We start from the raw sequence: 19643 nt of genomic DNA on the forward strand, positions 1-19643 counted from the left end.
TGGCAATTAATTTAAAAATATTTCAAATCACGTCCACAACAAGACAGGTCTGTGAGCCACGTGCAGTACATAGGCACAAGTTTTAGACCTCTAAGTCCTCCAGAAGGGATTCGACTTAACTCTCTTGATCAAGATAGTAAAAGTTAAGCAAAACTCAGAAGAAAAAGAAATTCCAAAAGTATACACTGAAACTTTCAACGTACTCCTATTAACATGACAGGGATATAGCCACAAAAATCCAGACTGTAAGAAACTCTGCAAGACAAATAATCTGGTTTTTTCAACAAGTAAGGGAAAGAGAAGAGAAAAGGGGAGGAAGGGCGGGGAGGAAAAAGGGAAACCTAAAATTAAAAGAAATGTAAAAGACAAAAAATATCACAAGGTATGGTCCACATCGGCATCAAAATTCAAACTAAAAATTAAAGACAATTAAAAATTGAACACTAGATATTTGTTAAAAAAAAATTAGTGTTAATTTTTTAAACAAAATAATGTTGTGTTTTTTAAAAAGTGCTTATGTTTTAGAGATACATAAGTTTTGAGAAATGTACAGATGAAATGATATGTCTAGGATTTGCTTCCAAATAACCTAGGACAAAAGCAGCGGCTTGAGATAAGAGAAGGTAACGATGCTGGGTGTGAGTATATAGAAGTCCACGGCACTGTTCTGTCTACTTTTTAAATTGTTTCTAAAATTTTCATTTAAAAAATCCTAAACTGTTTTTATCTCTTTCGTGTTTACTATTGCTAGGTCTCATCAAAAGTAGGAAAATGATTCAAAACGTAAAGACGGCCAAGAGAGGGAAAAGGGAGAACAGAGAGTAATCACTTCAATAATAACTATAAAGAAACTAATTAACCTGTCCTTGATTGAAAAAATAATTGACTTTGTGCACAAATGACCCTGGGACCTCTCTTGTTTACAGATAAAAAGTGCACACAAAAAAGAAATCCTGAGCAGGTATAATCTCACTGAATGTCTCCCAAACAGGACATAAAAACTGAAATGCTGTATTCCAACTTCATTAAAATGGAAGTCGGTTGCTAAAGCACAGAGAACACAGAATTGGTATTTTTTAATTTCCTCAATCAAACATGCCTGATGTTCAGCACGGCTTATTACTGCTGCAGATGAGTTAGGGAAAGTTGAAGTGTACAATAGGGAGTGTTTACATACTCATTCAGTGAGAGGTACTAATTTTTCTTTCCTAGGAAAAGAAAAATGAGTTGGGTGGGGTGAGATAAAAAGAGGGTAAAATAAAGCTTTCCATAGAGATTAATGTGAAGCCATTTAAAAGTTTATGCCTTTATTATCCGACCATGGCCCCGTGTCATTTGGGAACATCTTGGGTCCTCAGTGCAGAGCCGATGTAGCTGGGTACGGAACTAGGTGGACAGAGAAAGTTAGAAAGATGAAGAAAGCACACGTAGGGAGTGTATATAGGAAGGATAAAAAACTGGCTGTTTTTAGTGTGTCTAGAATAGAAGGCTTAGCAAATATAGAAAAGACAAGTTACTTTTATCCTCCCTATATCCCTCCTACTGATAAGATGAAAGGAAGTTATAAAATGACAGTCATGGCACCTGTCCTTGAAAGAAACAAATCTAAATGACATCTGATAACTCAAATGGAATGGTTTCCTCTTAATCATTTCCAAAACACTAACTGTGGCCTAAAAGGCCAGACATAACCTAAAGTGCGTATCTACCTATTCTGCATGAAGGGGGCGGGGGACAATCATGAGTGAACAGAGCAGAACTTGGCCCCAGACCACACACACCCATGACTATTTCTCCAACCTGGCCTCAGGATACTCTCTCAGTCTCACTATGCTGCACTCCTGGTGATCCCTCCTCTAGGTCCCTAAACATGCTGGGCTGCTTACCTCAAGACCTCCACACACACAGTTCCCCAAACTCGAACACTCTTCCATGTACCCTATATCCCAAACCCCCAAACGCACTATTTATCCCTCGGGTCTCAGCTTAAACAACAAGGTTCACTGCTTTAAAAAAATACTGTACTTTTCCTGAGTGGCACACATCACAATTACAATTAATTGATTGTTTACATGTGTCTGACAAGTTTCCTCCCCACTGTGAAGTTACAACGGACTGTCTTGTTAAAGACTGGCATGCAGCAGGCACAAAGTTCAAGAACTATTTGTTAGAACTCTCCCAGTACGGTCTTACTCTGCTCCATGATCATATGTGTCCTTGTGCTATTTGGCTTAAGCTACTAGAAAGGCAGAGAATCTGTCTGACTCATCTTTCTCCCCAAACTTCAAAGCATCTGATACCTTGGGAAACAAGCATTCCACAACTGTTTGAATTGACTAAGTAGATGAGGAAAAAAAGACAGTATTCCGTATAAAGAGTGTTTGTTACACTGATCAGTGACTTTTGAACATAAACAAAATTTTGTGCCAACGACTGCCAGCTCAATAAATATGAAGTGTTTGAGCAAGTCAAACAAAAACAAAAAACATAAAAACAACTCTACTACCACCCCCACCAGGCTCTCCAAATCAAAAGCAACAGTCCTTTCCCTGCCCCCTGAATATTACTGCTATTTGGCAATTCACCATGTTTGATATTAAGAGCTAACAATTATGGTTCTTTCTTAAGAGTTTCTATCTTATTCCCCAAAACATCTTCATTAGAAACTTATAGAAACCAACTGTGCAACTGGGATATAAAATAACCAGATGATCTAGATACTTGAATAAACGTTTGGGTTAATTATATTCTTAAGAACAACCTAACTGCTAGTTTTTCATTTATTTCAATAACCACAATTTTAAATCTCAGCATCTAGCCCAATACTGAGCACAAAACAGAAATTAATTGCTTACTACAACAAACAAGAAGAATGATAGGTTTAACAAAGTTTCTTAATAGTATTTATTATTTAACAATAAAATTTCCACGATACAACCTGGTTTATATCTATCTAAACTTAAAATTTATCATGTCTCCACACTCACTTGATAAACAGACTCAAGCCACAAGTCACTGACAATCTAGGAATGGAAACTGTGCTTCAGAATCAGTTCTTATCTCTGTAAGTATAATCAATGAGTCATGCGGAAAAAAATTAAACTATCTCTGAAGTTTTATTACTCCATAAGTGATTTTAGAAACAGGAAGGAAATGGGAAATAATGGAAGGTAAATCCCAGCGTTGACATTTACTAGTTGCTGCTTTTCCGAAGGTTTTCTGACCATCGTGTCTTCGCACCCATTGCTCCCCTCTCCCCTCACCCCCACACAAATGCACACTTAGAGACTGAGAGGAGGGAACCAAAACGGTGCTATCAAAACCATGCAAAATAAACCTGCCCGATGCCAGCACTGTAAAACCTGTAGAAGAGTTTAGCAACCGTTTCTCCACCCTTCCCCTCCCGTGCAGTAAGACGCTTCCGAATAGTCCAAGAAAGGATCACCCTACAGAAAATACAGCACAGGTTGAAATTAGTCATAAATTCCCCGAAGAGATGACAGACTTGTGATTAGTTAGTTGGTTCACTCAAGAAAAAACATATTACAATTAATATTGAGGCGTAGTTTTTCCTTACCTTCTAATTCACTAAGAAAATTGTGGCTCGATTTCCTGAACTGTCACTTAAATGAAACTTTACCTTTACCCCACCATTGCTAATAGCCTCGAGGAAAAGATGGCCCTCTTTCCACCCGCAGGTAACTCCACGGGTGTTCATGATTCCATGCCCTCTGATTCTTGCAGGACTTTCCTTTGTTTTTCTCTCTCCACTCATCCTCATCCTTAGCTTCTCTCTTTCCCTTCAAGTAGAAACAACATTCAAGTTTCTTCCTCCAAGACCACTTCTCTTCTTTCTCCTGAGATACAATTTACATCTAGTAAAGCACATAAACCGTAAGGGTACATTCAGTACATTTTCATATATGTATATACCCAGAAAACTGAAACCCAGAAAAATACAGAGAACATTAACAACAGCAAATGGCTAAAGTCCCTTCCCACTGATATCCCCCTGAAAAGTAACAATTATTACGATCATCACCAAAAATTTAGCCTGTTAATTGACCTTCATATAAATATAGTTACATAGTATGTCTCTCTTACATTTTTAATTGATTAATTCTCTGTTTGGTATGACAAGCATACTGTACAAATCTCAAAAGTAGCACACTCTGTATTGCAATTTCTTTTCTGCTACTAGGCTGAACTCCTTGAGGCGAGGCCATTATTTCTTTGGAACTCCAGCCCCTAACAACAGAGTGCTTTAAATATTTACTAAAGGCCCCACACTAGGGCAGACTCCAAGCCTCTAGTAGCTCCCTCTCCAATCCATCCTCCGGCTGGCTGCCAGTTAATGCCCTATAATACAAATCTAACCATGTCACTCCCTACTTTAAAATGTTCAGTAACTCCCACTGGTTATCAAATCAAGTCCTTCCCATGTGAGGTCTTTCATCATCTGGACCCGACCTCCCTTTCAGTCTCGTTCCTACCACTTGTAATCTCATTACCTGACACTTCACCACTCAAGCTACTCACCATTCCCTACGCACATCGTGCCCTTTCATTAATGTGTCAGTTCCTGACATGCTCAGTTCATGTAATGCTAGTCCCCCCACCCCCATTCACACGGGGAATCCTTCCCAGGAAGTCCAAAGCATCCCACTTCCAGAAAGAGTGGATTTGTTGGGCTTCTGGGTCCCCTTGGCACCCTGAAAATGCCTTCATTAAGGCACTTCAAGTTTTATTATAAATGTTTATGTAAATTTCCCCCCACACATACCAGATAGGAAAGCCTCAACGTTCAAAAGGCATTCATCCTCAGAGCTTCATAAATTTAACATAAACACTCTTTTTAGACCTTTTCACTTCTGTTCATGGCCACAGCCATCAGTACCATTTATTCTAAGTGTGTGGGGGGGTAGGGAGGCCCTTACAAGAAAACCAAGTACATAAATAACATTATGTCACTTCCTGAGGGTAAATACACATATGGTAAGCAGTAGAAAGCAAAAAGGCCCACTGAGATCTGGAAGCTGGGTGGTAAGCCAGGTCCACATACCACTTAAACGGATAGCTACAGTCAGTTTAACATGCATTACCATCTCAAACTCACCCTCAGCAAAACCCATCCTCAACTGCTAAATATTTGTAAATATCAAGAGTAGGAGACACTCTGTTATACATCCTTATATCACCAACCCCTAAGTACAGTGCCTGGTTCTCAAGCTTTATTGAATTAATTAGTGATGTCCCCTGCACAACCTTTTGCTTCCTATTTTCATGAGCTGACCTACAATTCTCCCATCACTCAAACTGTGAACTTGCCATCTTTGAGCTTCGATCACCGAAACAGCCAATTAGCCACTGAGTCCTAGGATAACGTCTAATTGGTCTCCTTTTCTCCCTCTAGTGCTCTATTCAGGCCCTCAGTATCTCATTGAACCACACAAGCTCCTAATTTAGGCTTCTCTCCTCCAATTCTAACCTCCTCCACTCCTGATTCTTCCAATGCTAGCACTTCTTAAACTGTATTGTATAGATGAATCGCCTAGAGATCTTGTTAAAATGCCAATTATTCAGTAAGTCTGAGCTGCGGCCTGAGATTCTGCATTTCTAGAAGCTCCCGGGAGATAGTGATGATACTGGTACCTAGATCCATCACATTTCAAGGAGCAAGCATCTATTCAATGGCCTTCTGCAATAAAGTGCCTAGTAAGCACTGATTGATGATCATCAATCAGGAATGCATAAGCACATATTTCTATGCTAGGTAAGAAACTGGTCTAGATGCCCCGGTCCCTTCCAGTGCTCAGATTCTACGCCTTCCCTAGACGTCCATGACATTCTCATCCATTTTTTACCCATGAAGCCTGGCAAAGCTATACCCTAGCATGTATTACTTACATTATTAACATTCAGCAGGTTTTAAATTAGCAATTCTTTACAGACAACTCTGGTTTAGTCTACTCCAATATTATAAATGTTTTTAAAAGATAAAGAAGGTATTGTGCAAGGGAGTAAGTATCGTTGTGCTTATGATAGCACCTTAAGAATAAATGAATACACAACTTCATCCATCTCTATTATCTGGAGGTTGATGTCACCTGGGTTAATCTATCAGTTTCTCAGAACCAAGAGGGCTGTTAACTGTTTTTGTTTTGTTGTTCGGTTGGGGGGCTAGGGGAGGAATCTCAGACACATCTACAGAAACAGGAAGCAATGACAACTCTACTAGCAGCTATAGGCCTATCCGAGATTTAAACCAGCATTTCACATATACTAACAAAATAATCCCTACTCTCAGAAATGGACTTTTGTGTGGTATCTTCAGAACGGCATTATCTTCTAAGCAGTTCCAAGGTATCTTTTTACAGAATTTTTGTCATCATGTATTTATCAATGAGACAATACTATTAAGATTTGTTAAAAAAAAAAAAAAAATGCCAAGTTTCTCTTATGACCTGGTTACAGAACAATGGATTTTGAGTGTCTACTTCATAATCACAAAGGCTAGTAACTATTCTCATTATTATATTGATGCTAACATTTCTGTTAATATGCCCCATAAAAATCAACCTGTCCAGTGTTGATATTGCTCTAATAACTAAGGTCTCTGTAAAAATTTGTCACAGAAGACAAAAAGGTGCTAATGAGAGTGGAAAATACACATTGGCAGGTAATTAACTCGAATGTTGATTCATCTAAATTAGGAGTATTTTCATTTGAACTTGAAGCATGACTTATTTAAGTGAGCCAGGATCTGAAGAACTATTTTTTTTTTTTTACCATGGTGCTTGTCATAATTTTAAAACTAACATAAAAAGCAAAATGAAGATCTTCTTCCAGTGCTGTCATTCGCATTACTACAGGAGACATTATTTCAGAGACATTTGACTTCCACTTAAAACACACACAAAAAGTTTGTAACAGGCCATTACTAAGGACTTAACTTGCCATAGGTATAGAACAGGTTTTACAGCCATAGATAAATGAGTTATTTCTGCTTATATAAACACTTCAGAGTTGTGTTTCCTCCTGGTCCACATAGAAGTTTTAAAAAAATTCCTTCATCAATGAAGAGCCAGACACTAGATGGGCAAAGTTAAAAATAATGCCCTTGGATTATTACCAATTCATCAACTTCCAAATTTTACATTAAGGTAGGTAGTCTACATAACCACACTAAATTAAAAGAAAGTGCCTGTCTCTTGAAGATAAACATAGCAATTCCCATAAATCTCATAAATTCAAGGAAAGCAAAACCCTTAGAGGCCTTAAAAAATGATATGAGAATATTTTTCAAGTGTACTGTAGACCCCCTGCCTGGATCCAGAGCAACCTCAAGCATGTGCACATTTGCATTTTCTTTTCAAAAACAAAATTAATATTTGCTTAATCCATAACTTAGATCCTCACAAACTATGACACTAAATGGAGCCCAAATAATTCAAGGGGATAAAAAGGCCTAGATGCCTAGACAGAAAGGTACTTGGTAAATCTTAAAGCACCAAACTGGAATCACTAATCCTAAACTCAGTCTGACTGGACTTTGAACTTGTAATTTATGGTTGCTCCTCAAATAATTCGTTTGCCAGAATTATGGCAACAGCCTACTATGTCCGGTTCCTCAAGACTCGACTCAAAGGCCCTCTGGGGAGTCACACAGTGGAGTCAGGAACCTTTCTCCTTTACTGATGTTACAGTAATTTGTGAACACTGTGCCTCTATCAGAATACTTTGCACCATTGTATCGTAAATGTTAGCTTGCTTACTGTTTCCACAAACATGCCTTCAAACCTACAAGTATTTCAAGGGATCCTAGAAAATTAAAATTAGCCATCTTTGAATCAAGAGTTCTTCTGACATAGTAGATACTCGTAGTAACTACTGGACAAAGGAATGAATGAATGAATAAAAGTGGTCTGCCAGTGTCACTGAGCAACAGTATATCTTATCTTCCCTAATGAGCCCTAATTAACTCTAATTAAGATTTGTGGCAATTTACCATTGCTAAAAATAATAAAACCACGCTACATTGTGTAACACCTCACAGTTTACAAAGCACTTCCACATATATCATCAAATCTGAACCTCACAAAGTTCTTCGGGATATTTTTTATCACCCTTCCCCCCTCCAATAAATGAGGCTTAAGGACGTAAAGGACTCAAATCAAGTAGAGGTACACCTCGAAGATAGTGTGGGCTCAGTTCTAGACCACCGCAATAAAGCAGGTATCACAATAAAGTGAGTGGGGTGTATGTAAGGAAGAGAACGAGTCTCCTCCAGCTAGAGTCTCCTTCAGGGGAGATCCTTACTACATAAAGCTGAAGGTCAGCTGCCCCCAGCCGCACTCCCTCTCTAAGAGACCATCAAGAGAAATTTCTCCTTTGCTTCAGCATCTGGAGTACATATTCTACGCCAGATGCAATGCATTCTTACCCTTCATATTTTTTCACTTTAAAAGCTTCCCTTCCTCATATTAAAAATGAACCGTCATCTCATATGAAAAGATGCTCAATATCACTAAGCATAAGGGAAATGCAAATCAAAACACTGAGATATCACCTCACATCATGAGAATGGCTACTATCAAAAAGTCAACAAATAACATGTTGGCGGGAATGTAGAGAAGAGGGAACCCTTCTGCACTGCTGGTAGGACCCCAAATCAGTGTGGCCGCTATGGAAGACAGTATGGAGAGTCCTCGAAAAACGAAAAATAGATCTACCATACAACTCAGCAATTCTACTTCTGAATATTTATCCAAAGAAAAAGAAAACACTAATTTGAAAAGACATATGCACCCCCGTGTTCACTGCAGCATTATTTACAATAGCCGAAATATGGAAACAACCTAGGTGTCCACTAATAGATGAATGTGGTACATATATACAATGGAATATTACTCAGCAATAAAAAGAATGAAATCTTAACATCTGCAACAACATAAATGGATCTAGCTGGTATTACACTAAGTGAAATAAGTCAGAGAAAAACAAATACCACACGGTTACACTTATATGTGGAATCTAAAAAAACAAAAACGCAAAGACTCACAGAAACTGATCAAACTGATGGTTGCCAGAGGAGAAGGGGCTGGGGACACAGATGAAAAATGTACAGGGGAATATAGGCAATAATATTGTGATAGGTTTGCACAGTGACAGATGATTACTGGACTTAGTGTGGTGATCACATTCTAAGGTATATAAATGTCAAATCCTTATACTGTAAACCTAAAATTAATATAATATTGTATACCAACTACATGGGAAGCTAAAGTTGCTTAATGCAAATGATTAAATTAAAAATGGAACTTAATGTAAAAGAGAATCTCTCTCACCCCTAAAAATATTCACAGATTGTCTTTTTACTAATAGGAACAAGACAGTTCTTTCTCTCTGAGAGGAGATATTCCAACCGTAGCAAATTTCATGATAAAGACTTCCAAAACCAGCAAATAAACCCCAAAGATTACTAAACCCAGTTGTTCTGATATTTTACATCACATAAAAGTAGAAGTGGGTATGTGTACCTAAATAATCTATGTGCATTTAATTGTGAGAAGACAAGTTTTTTTTCTTAAAAAAAAAAATGAAATAAAGAATATAATGAATATGGAATCTTTTAAAGAACATAATGTCTGAGTGGGAATTTGATTTTTCTTCCAAATGTTTTTTTTAATTCTATGATTTATTTTTCCAACATGTACATTCTTTTAAAAATCCAACTGTTTTTTAGAAGCTTCCCTTATAATCTAAGTGATATGCAATCTCTCAAAAGTATTGATCAGAATGAAAAAAAAAAAAAGACTAGAAACACCTGAAGTAACAGAGAGACCACCAACTGTATGAAACACACTCCATTTTTTAAACTTTTATTTTGAATACTAAATATAAGAAGGATCCAAAAATAGTAAGTATATAGGTTCACAGTGTGGGAGAAAAAAAGAACAGTGGACAGATAATCTAAATCCTGGGTTCCATTCCTAATTCTGAGACTGACTTGATCTTGGACCAGATACTTAACCTCTATCAGCTTGCTTTCCTCATTTATAAAAATACAAATGTTAAGATCTCTACAGGATCCTAAATTCTATAATCAAAATAACAAAACAAAAAGTCATTTTAAGTGCATTTTCTCGTACTGACTCTAGGCACAGGTAGGCACACAGCTCACATGTGGATGCCTCAAATAGAGTTATCATTACAGTAACCTTTATCAACAAAAATCTTGCTTTATAAGTCAACTTAAGAGAAAAATGTTACTTTAACTTTAAAAAGGACATATTTCTTGAAACTCATCTCCTACATGCAGAAGTCTACTTGAGGAATAAGGGCTAGCAGGGAAAGAGTGAATCAAACATTCTCTATTCTGTCATTAGTCCTAATCTACACCAAAAAGGTGGTCTGCTTTGGTTGGCAATCTCAGGCTATCTTGTATATATTAGGTCCAAGCCATGAACAGATCTTACAGAACTTTAAACAATCACAATTTTTAGTCCTTCTAATTTGAAGGGCAGGCTCCCTAATGGAGTCCCAGAATGTTAAGAGTTGGGAAAGATCTTAGATTTCTTCTAACTCAAGCTCATCCTTTTACTGATGAGGAAAACAAAGACCAGGGGAAGTTAAAATAAATGCCCAGAGGCATACCAAGCTTCCTGACTCTGAAACTAGTTTCTTTAAACAAAAGACCATATTCTTCAGTCCGAGTGGGAGATAAAATGGTACAAATTGTTCCCCCAAGTTGTTTTTGAAAAGAACAAAGTTCTTTTCACCCAACCCTGGGACACAGCAGTCAATCTCAAGAACCATATGTAGCACCCATTCAAACACTAAGGTACAGCCAAACCAACTGTACGAATAGGGACAAAGAAAGAATACCTTAGGAATATATTTCTCTTAGCTGATAATAAATGTAAAAAAAAAAAAAAAAAAAATTGGTTCGTGTATAAAATTTTGTTCTTTGGATCATGTATCAGAAGCAAATTGATTGTAAAATCCAGATAATTAATAGGCAATGAAAACAATTACAGATCATACTTTCTCTTGCTATATTTTAAAATATGCCTCATGTTTGAAAAGAATGCCCAAACGTTCAAACATGTTATTAATGGAGGCAGGTATAGAAAAAGATTCATTCTCTAAAATTGCTCTTCAATCAGATGCATGAGTTAGTAGAAAGATAGCAACGAACACAAAATTCTTCCAGCTTGAAAAGCAGAAAAACTAAAAAGAAAAATCAACCAATCCTAATTATTTCAAATTTCTAATTAGATTTTTCACTCGTTATTGAAATGGTCCAAAAGCAAATTATAGTTGACCCCTGACAATATGGGTTTGAACTGCGTGTGTCCACTTATAGATTTTTTCAATAAAAATACAGTATCTCAAGTTTTATTCAGTTTTCAACTGAATGCTTTCACATCACTGGAAACGAGGCTGATTTATTTTTATAAGCTTCATTTAGAAAAGTATATGAAAAAAATTCTGGATTTATTTTGTTTTGTTTTGTTTTTTGCTAAAGTACTGACATTTATAAATTCATAAAATACATACTACCTACAAATAGAGTGTTTCACTAATTTCCAATAGAGTTCTAGGTTCCAAACTCAGAAGCCACTAGATTGTACCTCAACACACACTTCATCATTAAATATATTTTACAATGTATTAAAGCCATCTCAAATGTAAAAATACAATAGGGAAACAATTATTTCAGCATGAATGTGGCATTACGGGATGATTATGCTTTGTTTCATTTAACATACTGAAAGTTATACCAAGCATAAATGTATATAATATATAAACAAAACCATTCTACCTCTAAATCAAAGTGTAATAACACTTCAGTAATCCAGTAACTGTTACTATGCTTGCTTCTAAACACCACACAACTTGAAAGAGCTGCTATTTCATAGTTAACCAAAATCCTAATGTTCTTTAATAAAAAGTATCATTAAAGTCTGTTCTGTCCAGATCCCTGAGTTTCAATTTATCAAAAGTTTCCAAAGCCTAAAACTGAAGTTTCATCCAAATCCAAACACAACCAGTCACAGACTTAGGTTATAAATACCTTATATGTCTAAAGAATCTACATGGTCAATTTTTGGGTTTTGTTTCAATTATACTATTTTTAGAAAACCAAAGGTAAGTTTAAAAAAGGGTTTGCCCTAGAAGCACAGGAACGTGAGGCTGGAGTGAGACCGGATTCAAAACTGCTCATTACCAGTTGTACCAGATGCCTGGGATTAAAAGGGTAGAGTAAGTTTTAGAAGGTGGGATTTTTAAAAAAGGCTTCATTTTCCCATACTGTTGTGGACATTTTGATAACATCTCTTTCTTTTTTTTTCAAACTGTCAGGCAACTTTAAAGGAAAAGCTTTTCTATTGAGTGGCTTCAGAATCTCTCAATTTTCAAAGTACAACAATTAAACCCTTCTCCTGTCCAGATAGGCTGAACAATGTTCAACTCTGGCACATACCAAAATCATTAAATCTAAGATGCCTCATTAAATTAATTTCAAAGTTGAAGTGAGAGATGCCTTTGAAAAAAGAGGGGTGAAAACACCTACTAACTCTAAGAAAAGTTTGGGAAATGCTTTCTCAAGATCCACACAGAGTTCCACTCTGGTGAAGCAGAAGACACTAATACTACGCAGCTCACCTACAATCTCCTGCCATGGGAGAAATGCCTCTGCATTTTGTGTGTATGTTTAACACATCTCTGGGGGCCCAAACAACATGTAAGGCTGAAGAATCGGGGCACATACCACCAGCTGCTTAACAAAATTCCACAAATTCAATTCAACAAATGTTTAAACTAAAATGCCAAGTATTACACTAGGCTGGGATCATGTACAATGTCAATGAATGTTATGCTACCAATAAATCAAATTCAGAGTTCTAAAAAGAAAGAAAAAGAAACAATAAAAACCTTACACTTTAAAAATAATAATCTTTGGATAACCAATCAGTTAAGAAGGCTGATCCAACAATCTTAAAACCACAAAAAGGTACTTTCAATGCAGAAACTTTACAATCTCATACACATCTCCTCTCCCTACAATTATTTCAATGAGCACAAAAGGTACACCATTTCAGGAATAACTGAAATTCAGGGAGAACAGCTGCCTCTAACTCCATATAACATATAAATTATAAAAATTGTACAACAGCATAGTAATGCCAATAAACTACTGATCATTAAAGTACAAATAATTCTATTTTAAAATAAAAGGTTTAAACAAATCTATCATGATAGGTATTTTCAATACTTTACAAGTACAGCTATGTTTTAAAGAAACTGAAATGTTTCTTTAAAATGTTTCTCCACCTTCAAAGTTATCCACCTTCCAGATGAAGTGTTAATTCTCTATGTCCAATGAAGATTTACAGTCCAGTGAAGATTTACAGTTTACCAAACGAAGCATGCTTGAATAAGAAAATAAAGAATCACTAGGTAAACTTTACTTCATATCAACTTAAAAGCAAGTATGACTATTTGCAACTAGGATAGCTTAGAACACTTGAGAACTCTTTCTGTACTGTCTACTTATCTGCCAGTGTTGGATCTTTACACCTTTTTAAAGGCTGCATGATAAAAACAGAACTACCCGCATTTTACTTTGGACTGGAAGGTAATATTATCTCGTTACCAACAAAAATAGCATATTTTCTGAATGCTTTCAACCAAGTGAAAATTAAAGTGTAAATGAAATATAGCACTGATTCATAGAAAGCGATATGAATTACAAAACAGAATACCCAAGCTCTCTATTCTCAGTTCTGCCAAGAACTGAAAAACCACAATCAAGAGCCAAACCTCTCTGTGCATAGTTTCTCCATATGAAAAGAGGATTGACACCAACTCCTCCCTAATGTTTTTGAAAGGACAAATGAGATAATTTATGTAAAAACCCTTTAAGATTTTTGAAAAAAATAAAACCCAGCATATTAATAGATGTTATCAAACCACAGTTATGAAGGAAAAGACAGCCTGTACTTTACATAAAAAACAACAAATATAAAATTTAAATATAAAAAACAACAAAAATAAAGTTAAGCCCTTTGTTCTTAAAAGGACTGTTCAGGCACACACTGGTGTCACATGTTCATACCACGTTACTTAATACTGCTGTAATTATAGTAATAAGAGCCTACTCGTCAATATTACAGCTTAATGCTGAACCACCCTTCTTGGTTTCCATGTAGGAAACCATATAAGGTTCGATCATTCCCAGAAGAAAAAAAGAGAAGAAATATGAGAGGGGTAAGATCATTCTGAGCAATCCCGAGAAGTCACACATAAAAATACCTTGTCCAAGATTCACTGGGCACAGTGAGTGTGCTCTCCATTCTGTCAACGTCCTTTCCACACTATTAAAATCTGAACTGAAATACCTAGACTAAATCTAAAAGGTGGTAGAAAGTCAAAAATACAAAAAATATAGTTTAATATCACTTGATCAATGACTCATCCTCCTCAAGAGTCCAAAACACAAGCTCATTAATATTTTGAAGTCCATAACTTATGTCAAGCAACCTAAATTCTTAACTTTTTTTAACCTAAATTTTTTTTAACTTGCTTTAAGGTAAAATTTAAGATAGCTGATTTTAAAAGGAAATTAAATGTTAATGTACATTAACAATACTTAAAACGAGTAACTTCAGATAAAGCCATTTAAATTTTTTCATATTTTAAATCATCTAAAAGAATAACTGACAGGTGCGACAACAATTTCCAAACTAAATTTTCATTAACATCCTTGTAATTAGTATTTTTTGTCCAGCACCTTTTAGTTCATTAAGGACTTTCATTTTACTTTACCCGAATAAATATTTAAATATTCGAGGCAACCACAAACAGCTTTCAAAGCCTCTTACGAATACCTTGTGTCAGGTAATAAATAGTAAAATTTAATTGAAAGGTAACCCTCAAGAGAATGACAGCTCTCCACTAAGGACAACTTCTTTAAAAAAATGTAGCTGACTAGATAAACTAGATAGACAACAGATAATGAGCTCAATTTAAATACAGGAAGATATTCAAAAGGCTTCAGCAGTAAATTTAGGAGTTAGTTACATGTAAACTTATAAAAACAAATGTGGTACACAACAACCTCTTAAAGGGTGTCCCCTAAAACAAACATTCTCTTCTTCCTAATAAAAGAATTACTACCAAAATGGTACACTTTCCAGCTGGGCGTATTGCATGCCACTGCAGCCCAGGGGTAATTTCCAGGAATCTCCTTCAGTTTGGTGCAAACTTTTGTTATATGTAAAGTCTTGACAATGTTCCCATAACAAGTAAGACCACCTTAAAACAAGGCCCTTTTGGTTATCAATAACTAAACTTTCTTGCAAAAGGTAAGGTAGACTAGACTCATTTTTGCTAAAATATGCTGTATGGCAAATGAATATCAACAGAGACATTTGCTATATTAACACAGGCTTAAAATAAACTCAACTTTGTATAAAAAACAAACACTTAGACATCTTTATAATAATCAGTCATCTTCTTTCTAGGACACCTATACACTGGCTTCATATTCAAGAACAGGTTGGATACTGCGTGTGGCCTCCCATTAGCTATTTGTATGAATGTATACACAGGGGCATATATGTATTTATGGTGTGTATACAGAAATAAAGCAAATAAATCCAGAATAAAGTAACAATTACTGCTTTTCATAAAGAACAAAGGAATTTAAATTATCACAGCAGAAATTTAAGATAACCAAAAAGAAAATGTCACTTTTACGTTGAGATGTTAAAAAAAAAAAAAAAAATCCTGTATATCATTCACTCAGAATGTTTTGGACATACTTAAAGAGACAACAATCCAGGGAAATCGTATTTAAATTTCATGACCATGACACCCAAAACTTTCTCATGAACATTTACCAGGATCGACATATCCAATCATGAGGAAAACAAGGGATGCAGAGTTCTTCCCATATAAAATATGTTCAAAACTATTTAACACATTTATTCACATTTCCTTTGGTTTGGTTGAGTATTGATCATTCTCATAGTAACAAAATATTCTCTTTCCAAGTATGATTACCATTTAACGCTTTTGTAATTTTACAAATTAGATGAGCTACAGAAATAAAGGATAGTATTTGTTGCTCCTACATAAAAACAAAATCACCTTTTTTGTAGGTCACAAACTTTTAAAGGCCTGTCATCCAGTCGAGATAGTATCTTTGGAAACTGCAAATGCTATTGTATTGATATAATTTTCTTTATAAGGCAAAAATCCATCAGAAATCCACCTGAACAACAGAGAAGCTTCAATGAAACTCAGAAGAACATCTCACCAGTAATGCTACTGATCTTGCATATTTCAATGAGTAAAGATTTCTTCATCCAAACTAAACTGGCACTAGGACACAAGTTGGATCAAAAACATATTAAGTAGAAAGAATGGCTACAGATTAGCTACAAGTATGATTACTTTTCCACCAACACCTACAACCTAGAATGGTAAAGCTGGGGAAGATTTAACTATCCTGATTTAATTTTGTTATGCTACCTTGATAAAATTCCTTATCAGTAAGTATGTAATTCTCCAAATCAGAGGGAGAAAAGGATGCAAACAACTTACAGTAAGAGCCCAAATACAGCAACCAGGATCTACAGTTCCCTAATTTAGTACCCACCAAGTAAGTCTTCAACCAAAAGAGAATAATGAGTCACCCCTACCAAGAATTTGATGTCAATTACACGTCAATAAAGCTGGAAGAGATCAAAAAAATTTTTTTAATTTTAATCTAGAACAGAAAAAAGAATGAGGATTTTAGATCATATCTCAAGAGATAGTAACTACTTAAAAGTCATGATCCCTATGACAAGTCACACTGCATTGGTCAGTTCTGGCTATCAAAGTTGGAAGCGAGAAATAAGGCAAAATAACTTTTGATGCAAGAATCAAACCTGGAGAATAAATTGAAATATAGCAAAAGAGCACTGGGAAAAAGTATCACTAAAAAGGATCCTATCTATCTGTTAGGTTTGTAAGGAGAACTAAGTGGGCAAGTAAGCCTAACAAAGCTGAACCTGCACCAACTGACAAAGGGTATACTGCCGCTAGAATGGCCACTTTCAGACAGTCAAGTGAAGGGAGAATGCTCTACAGCTGTGGTCCCCAACCTTTCTGGCACCAGGGACCAGTGCTCCTCTGAGAATCTAATGCCTGGATGATCTGAGGTGGAGCTGAGGCGGTGATGCTAGTGCTGGGGAGGGGGGCGGGGGCAAATAGAGATGAAGCTTTCCTGGCTCTCTGGCCGCTCACCTCCTGCTGTGCCGCGGTTCCTAATAGGCCACTGATCTGTACCGGTCCGCAGCCGGGCGGGCTTGGCGCTCCTAGTCTAAAGCACTTTTGTTGGACATTTTCCTCTACTGGTATTAAGTGCACATGACAGTTTACTTGAAATCCCAAACTGCCCCCAAACCCAACACGCCCCCCAACGAGGCCTAAAGACAGCCGGTTCACTGTTAAATGCACTACTGCTTCTTTCGGAAATATCTCCTTCTTATACTTTCTGCCACCTCCTTCACATTGCTTCCCAACCTCTGAGTCCTCAAGACTGGCCAAACTCTCGAAATGAACAATTGCTCAACTGAGTATTACACAGATTGCCCGTGAAAGCAGTAGAGAAGTTAACAAAGACTGCCGAGGACTTGCGATTACTCTGCGGTGGGGCCAACAGACCACCGCCTGGACTCTTTCCTCAGGACTGGAAGTGTTTACACCTTACACACCCAAGTGCAGGTGGTTTCCTTACCTGCATAGAAGCGGATGAGGCAGCCAATCTCCGAGTCCATGCCCTCCTCCTGCACCCTCCACAACTCCCCAAATCCCAGCTGGAAGAGGTAGTCGTTTTGGATCTGCAATGGCTTCTCGTCCGCCTCCAGGCGCCGGGTGGTCTCTCCGTGGAGCTGCACGTACAGGGTGGGCAGCAGAGGCGCCTTTTCCGCGGTCGTCCCGTTCCCAGCCGGGGTCAACTGGGGACGGCCGGGGGCCGTGACTGCTGTCGCCTTTTCCTCCCGAGGCTGATCGCGGGCGGCCGTCGGGGAAGGCGGCCGAGCGTCCGCTCCAGGCCGGGGCAGCGCGGAGCGGCCTGGCGGGCGGGGTTGGCCCGGAGCCCCCGCCGGGACCGGGGCTGTGTCGGCCTCGAGCTCCTCGGACGACGACGAGCCGCCGCCGCTGCTATAAGGGTCCAGCCGGTCCGACACGCTCTCGGCGCTGGGGCTCAGGCTGAAGCTCTCGGTGTCGGAGGCCCGGCCCGGGGCCGCGGCGTCCAGGGGCCGCGGCGCGCCGGGCTCGCCCGCGCTGGAGTCCGAGGGCGCGGGGCTGGCGCGGGAGGAACCGTGCGCCCACCCTCCCAGCAGCGGCAGGTCGGCGGGAGGCGCGCGCGGCTGGGCCCAGACGGCAGCCAGCCCCCTCTGGCCGGGGGGCGGCCCCAGGTCCCGCGGCTCAGCGTCCGGGGGCCCCTTGCCCGGCACCTTCACCACGCCGCCGCCTTTGTGGCCCACCTGCAGCAGGCGGGCGGCCACCTCGCCGGCCGTGGTGTCCAGCGTGCAGAGCACCGGGCGCAGGTAGGTCGAGGCCATGTGGCGGTCGAAGACGTGCACGCAGCCCCGCTGGAGCTGGTGCCTCACCCAGTCCCGGTCCGACGGCTGCAGCTGCAGCATCTGCCGGTGCTTCAGGAGCAGCGTCTTCCTGTCCAGGCTCCGGGTGCACAGGGACGCCGAGGCCGAGCAGGAGGCGGAGAGGCCGGCGGCGCCGGGGGCGTGCGAGGCGGCAGCGGCCGAGGACGACGACGAGGACGAGGACGAGGACGACGAGGCGGCGGCGGTCGCGGACAGATTCCTCTTCAACCGCCCTCTCCTCAGCAGGAGGGTGTTGGCGCCGCCGCCGGCCCCGGGCGCTGGGGCAGCCCCGCCGGCGGTGAGCTGGGGGGCGCCGCGCCGCCTCCTGCGAGCCGTGCCTCCCGCTCTGCCCGGCAGCGGCCCCGGCTGCGCCTCGCGGGGGGCCTCTTCCCGCGCCCCGCCGCTCGGGGCCGCCGGGGTCAGCGCGGGCTCCGAGCTTCGGCCGCCCCCGGCCGCCGCCGCCGCCAGAGCTGCTGCGGCCGCGGCTGCTGCCGCCGCAGCCGCGGCCGCCGCCGCCACGGCCGCCGCCGGAGCTCGGTCTTCCCTGCCGGTCTCTGGGAGTCGCGGCGCCGTAGCCGCGGCGGCGGGCTCCATTGCAGTGGGGCTCCGCGCTTCCCCCCCAGCTCCGGAGGCGGCGGCCGGAGAGGGAGGTGGCGAGGCGAAGGTGGGAGACGGCGGCGGCGGCGCGAGGAGAAGGGCGAAGCCAATGGCGTTCGGCGCGGCCGTTCCAGGGGATTATGTGGCAATTCGGAGCATTCCGTCGGTATCTCGGTGTTCCATCCCGCGCGCCCGCCCGCCTCACCGCCGCCGCCCCCCCGACACGCGCCCTCCCCGCCCGGGTCGCGGGCTCCCGCGCGCAGGCTCCGCCTCACGCCGGCCAGCCAGCCGCAAACCTGGGCTCATTGAATATTAATCACGCGCCGGGAGCGGGAAAGAGGGCGGTGGAAGCTCCACGTGAGCCTCATGAATATGCATCGCTGG

At 40.1% G+C, this 19643-nt stretch overlaps 1 protein-coding gene across 1 annotated transcript in view; it reads right to left on the reverse strand.

The window, feature by feature from the left end:
* Positions 1–19406, reverse strand: part of PHLPP1 (PH domain and leucine rich repeat protein phosphatase 1) — a 166582-nt gene extending 147176 nt beyond the window's left edge. The window contains exon 1 of the mRNA XM_039840068.1: positions 17795–19406. Within this exon, the coding sequence (XP_039696002.1) occupies positions 17795–19256 (1462 nt within the window). The 5' untranslated portion in view covers positions 19257–19406. The remainder of the gene's footprint in view (positions 1–17794) is intronic.
* Positions 19407–19643: the final 237 nt, after the last annotated feature.

This window comes from Pteropus medius, unplaced genomic scaffold, assembly GCF_902729225.1.
Source record: "Pteropus medius unplaced genomic scaffold, Ma_sr-lr_union100, whole genome shotgun sequence".
Lineage (NCBI taxonomy): Eukaryota > Metazoa > Chordata > Mammalia > Chiroptera > Pteropodidae > Pteropus > Pteropus medius.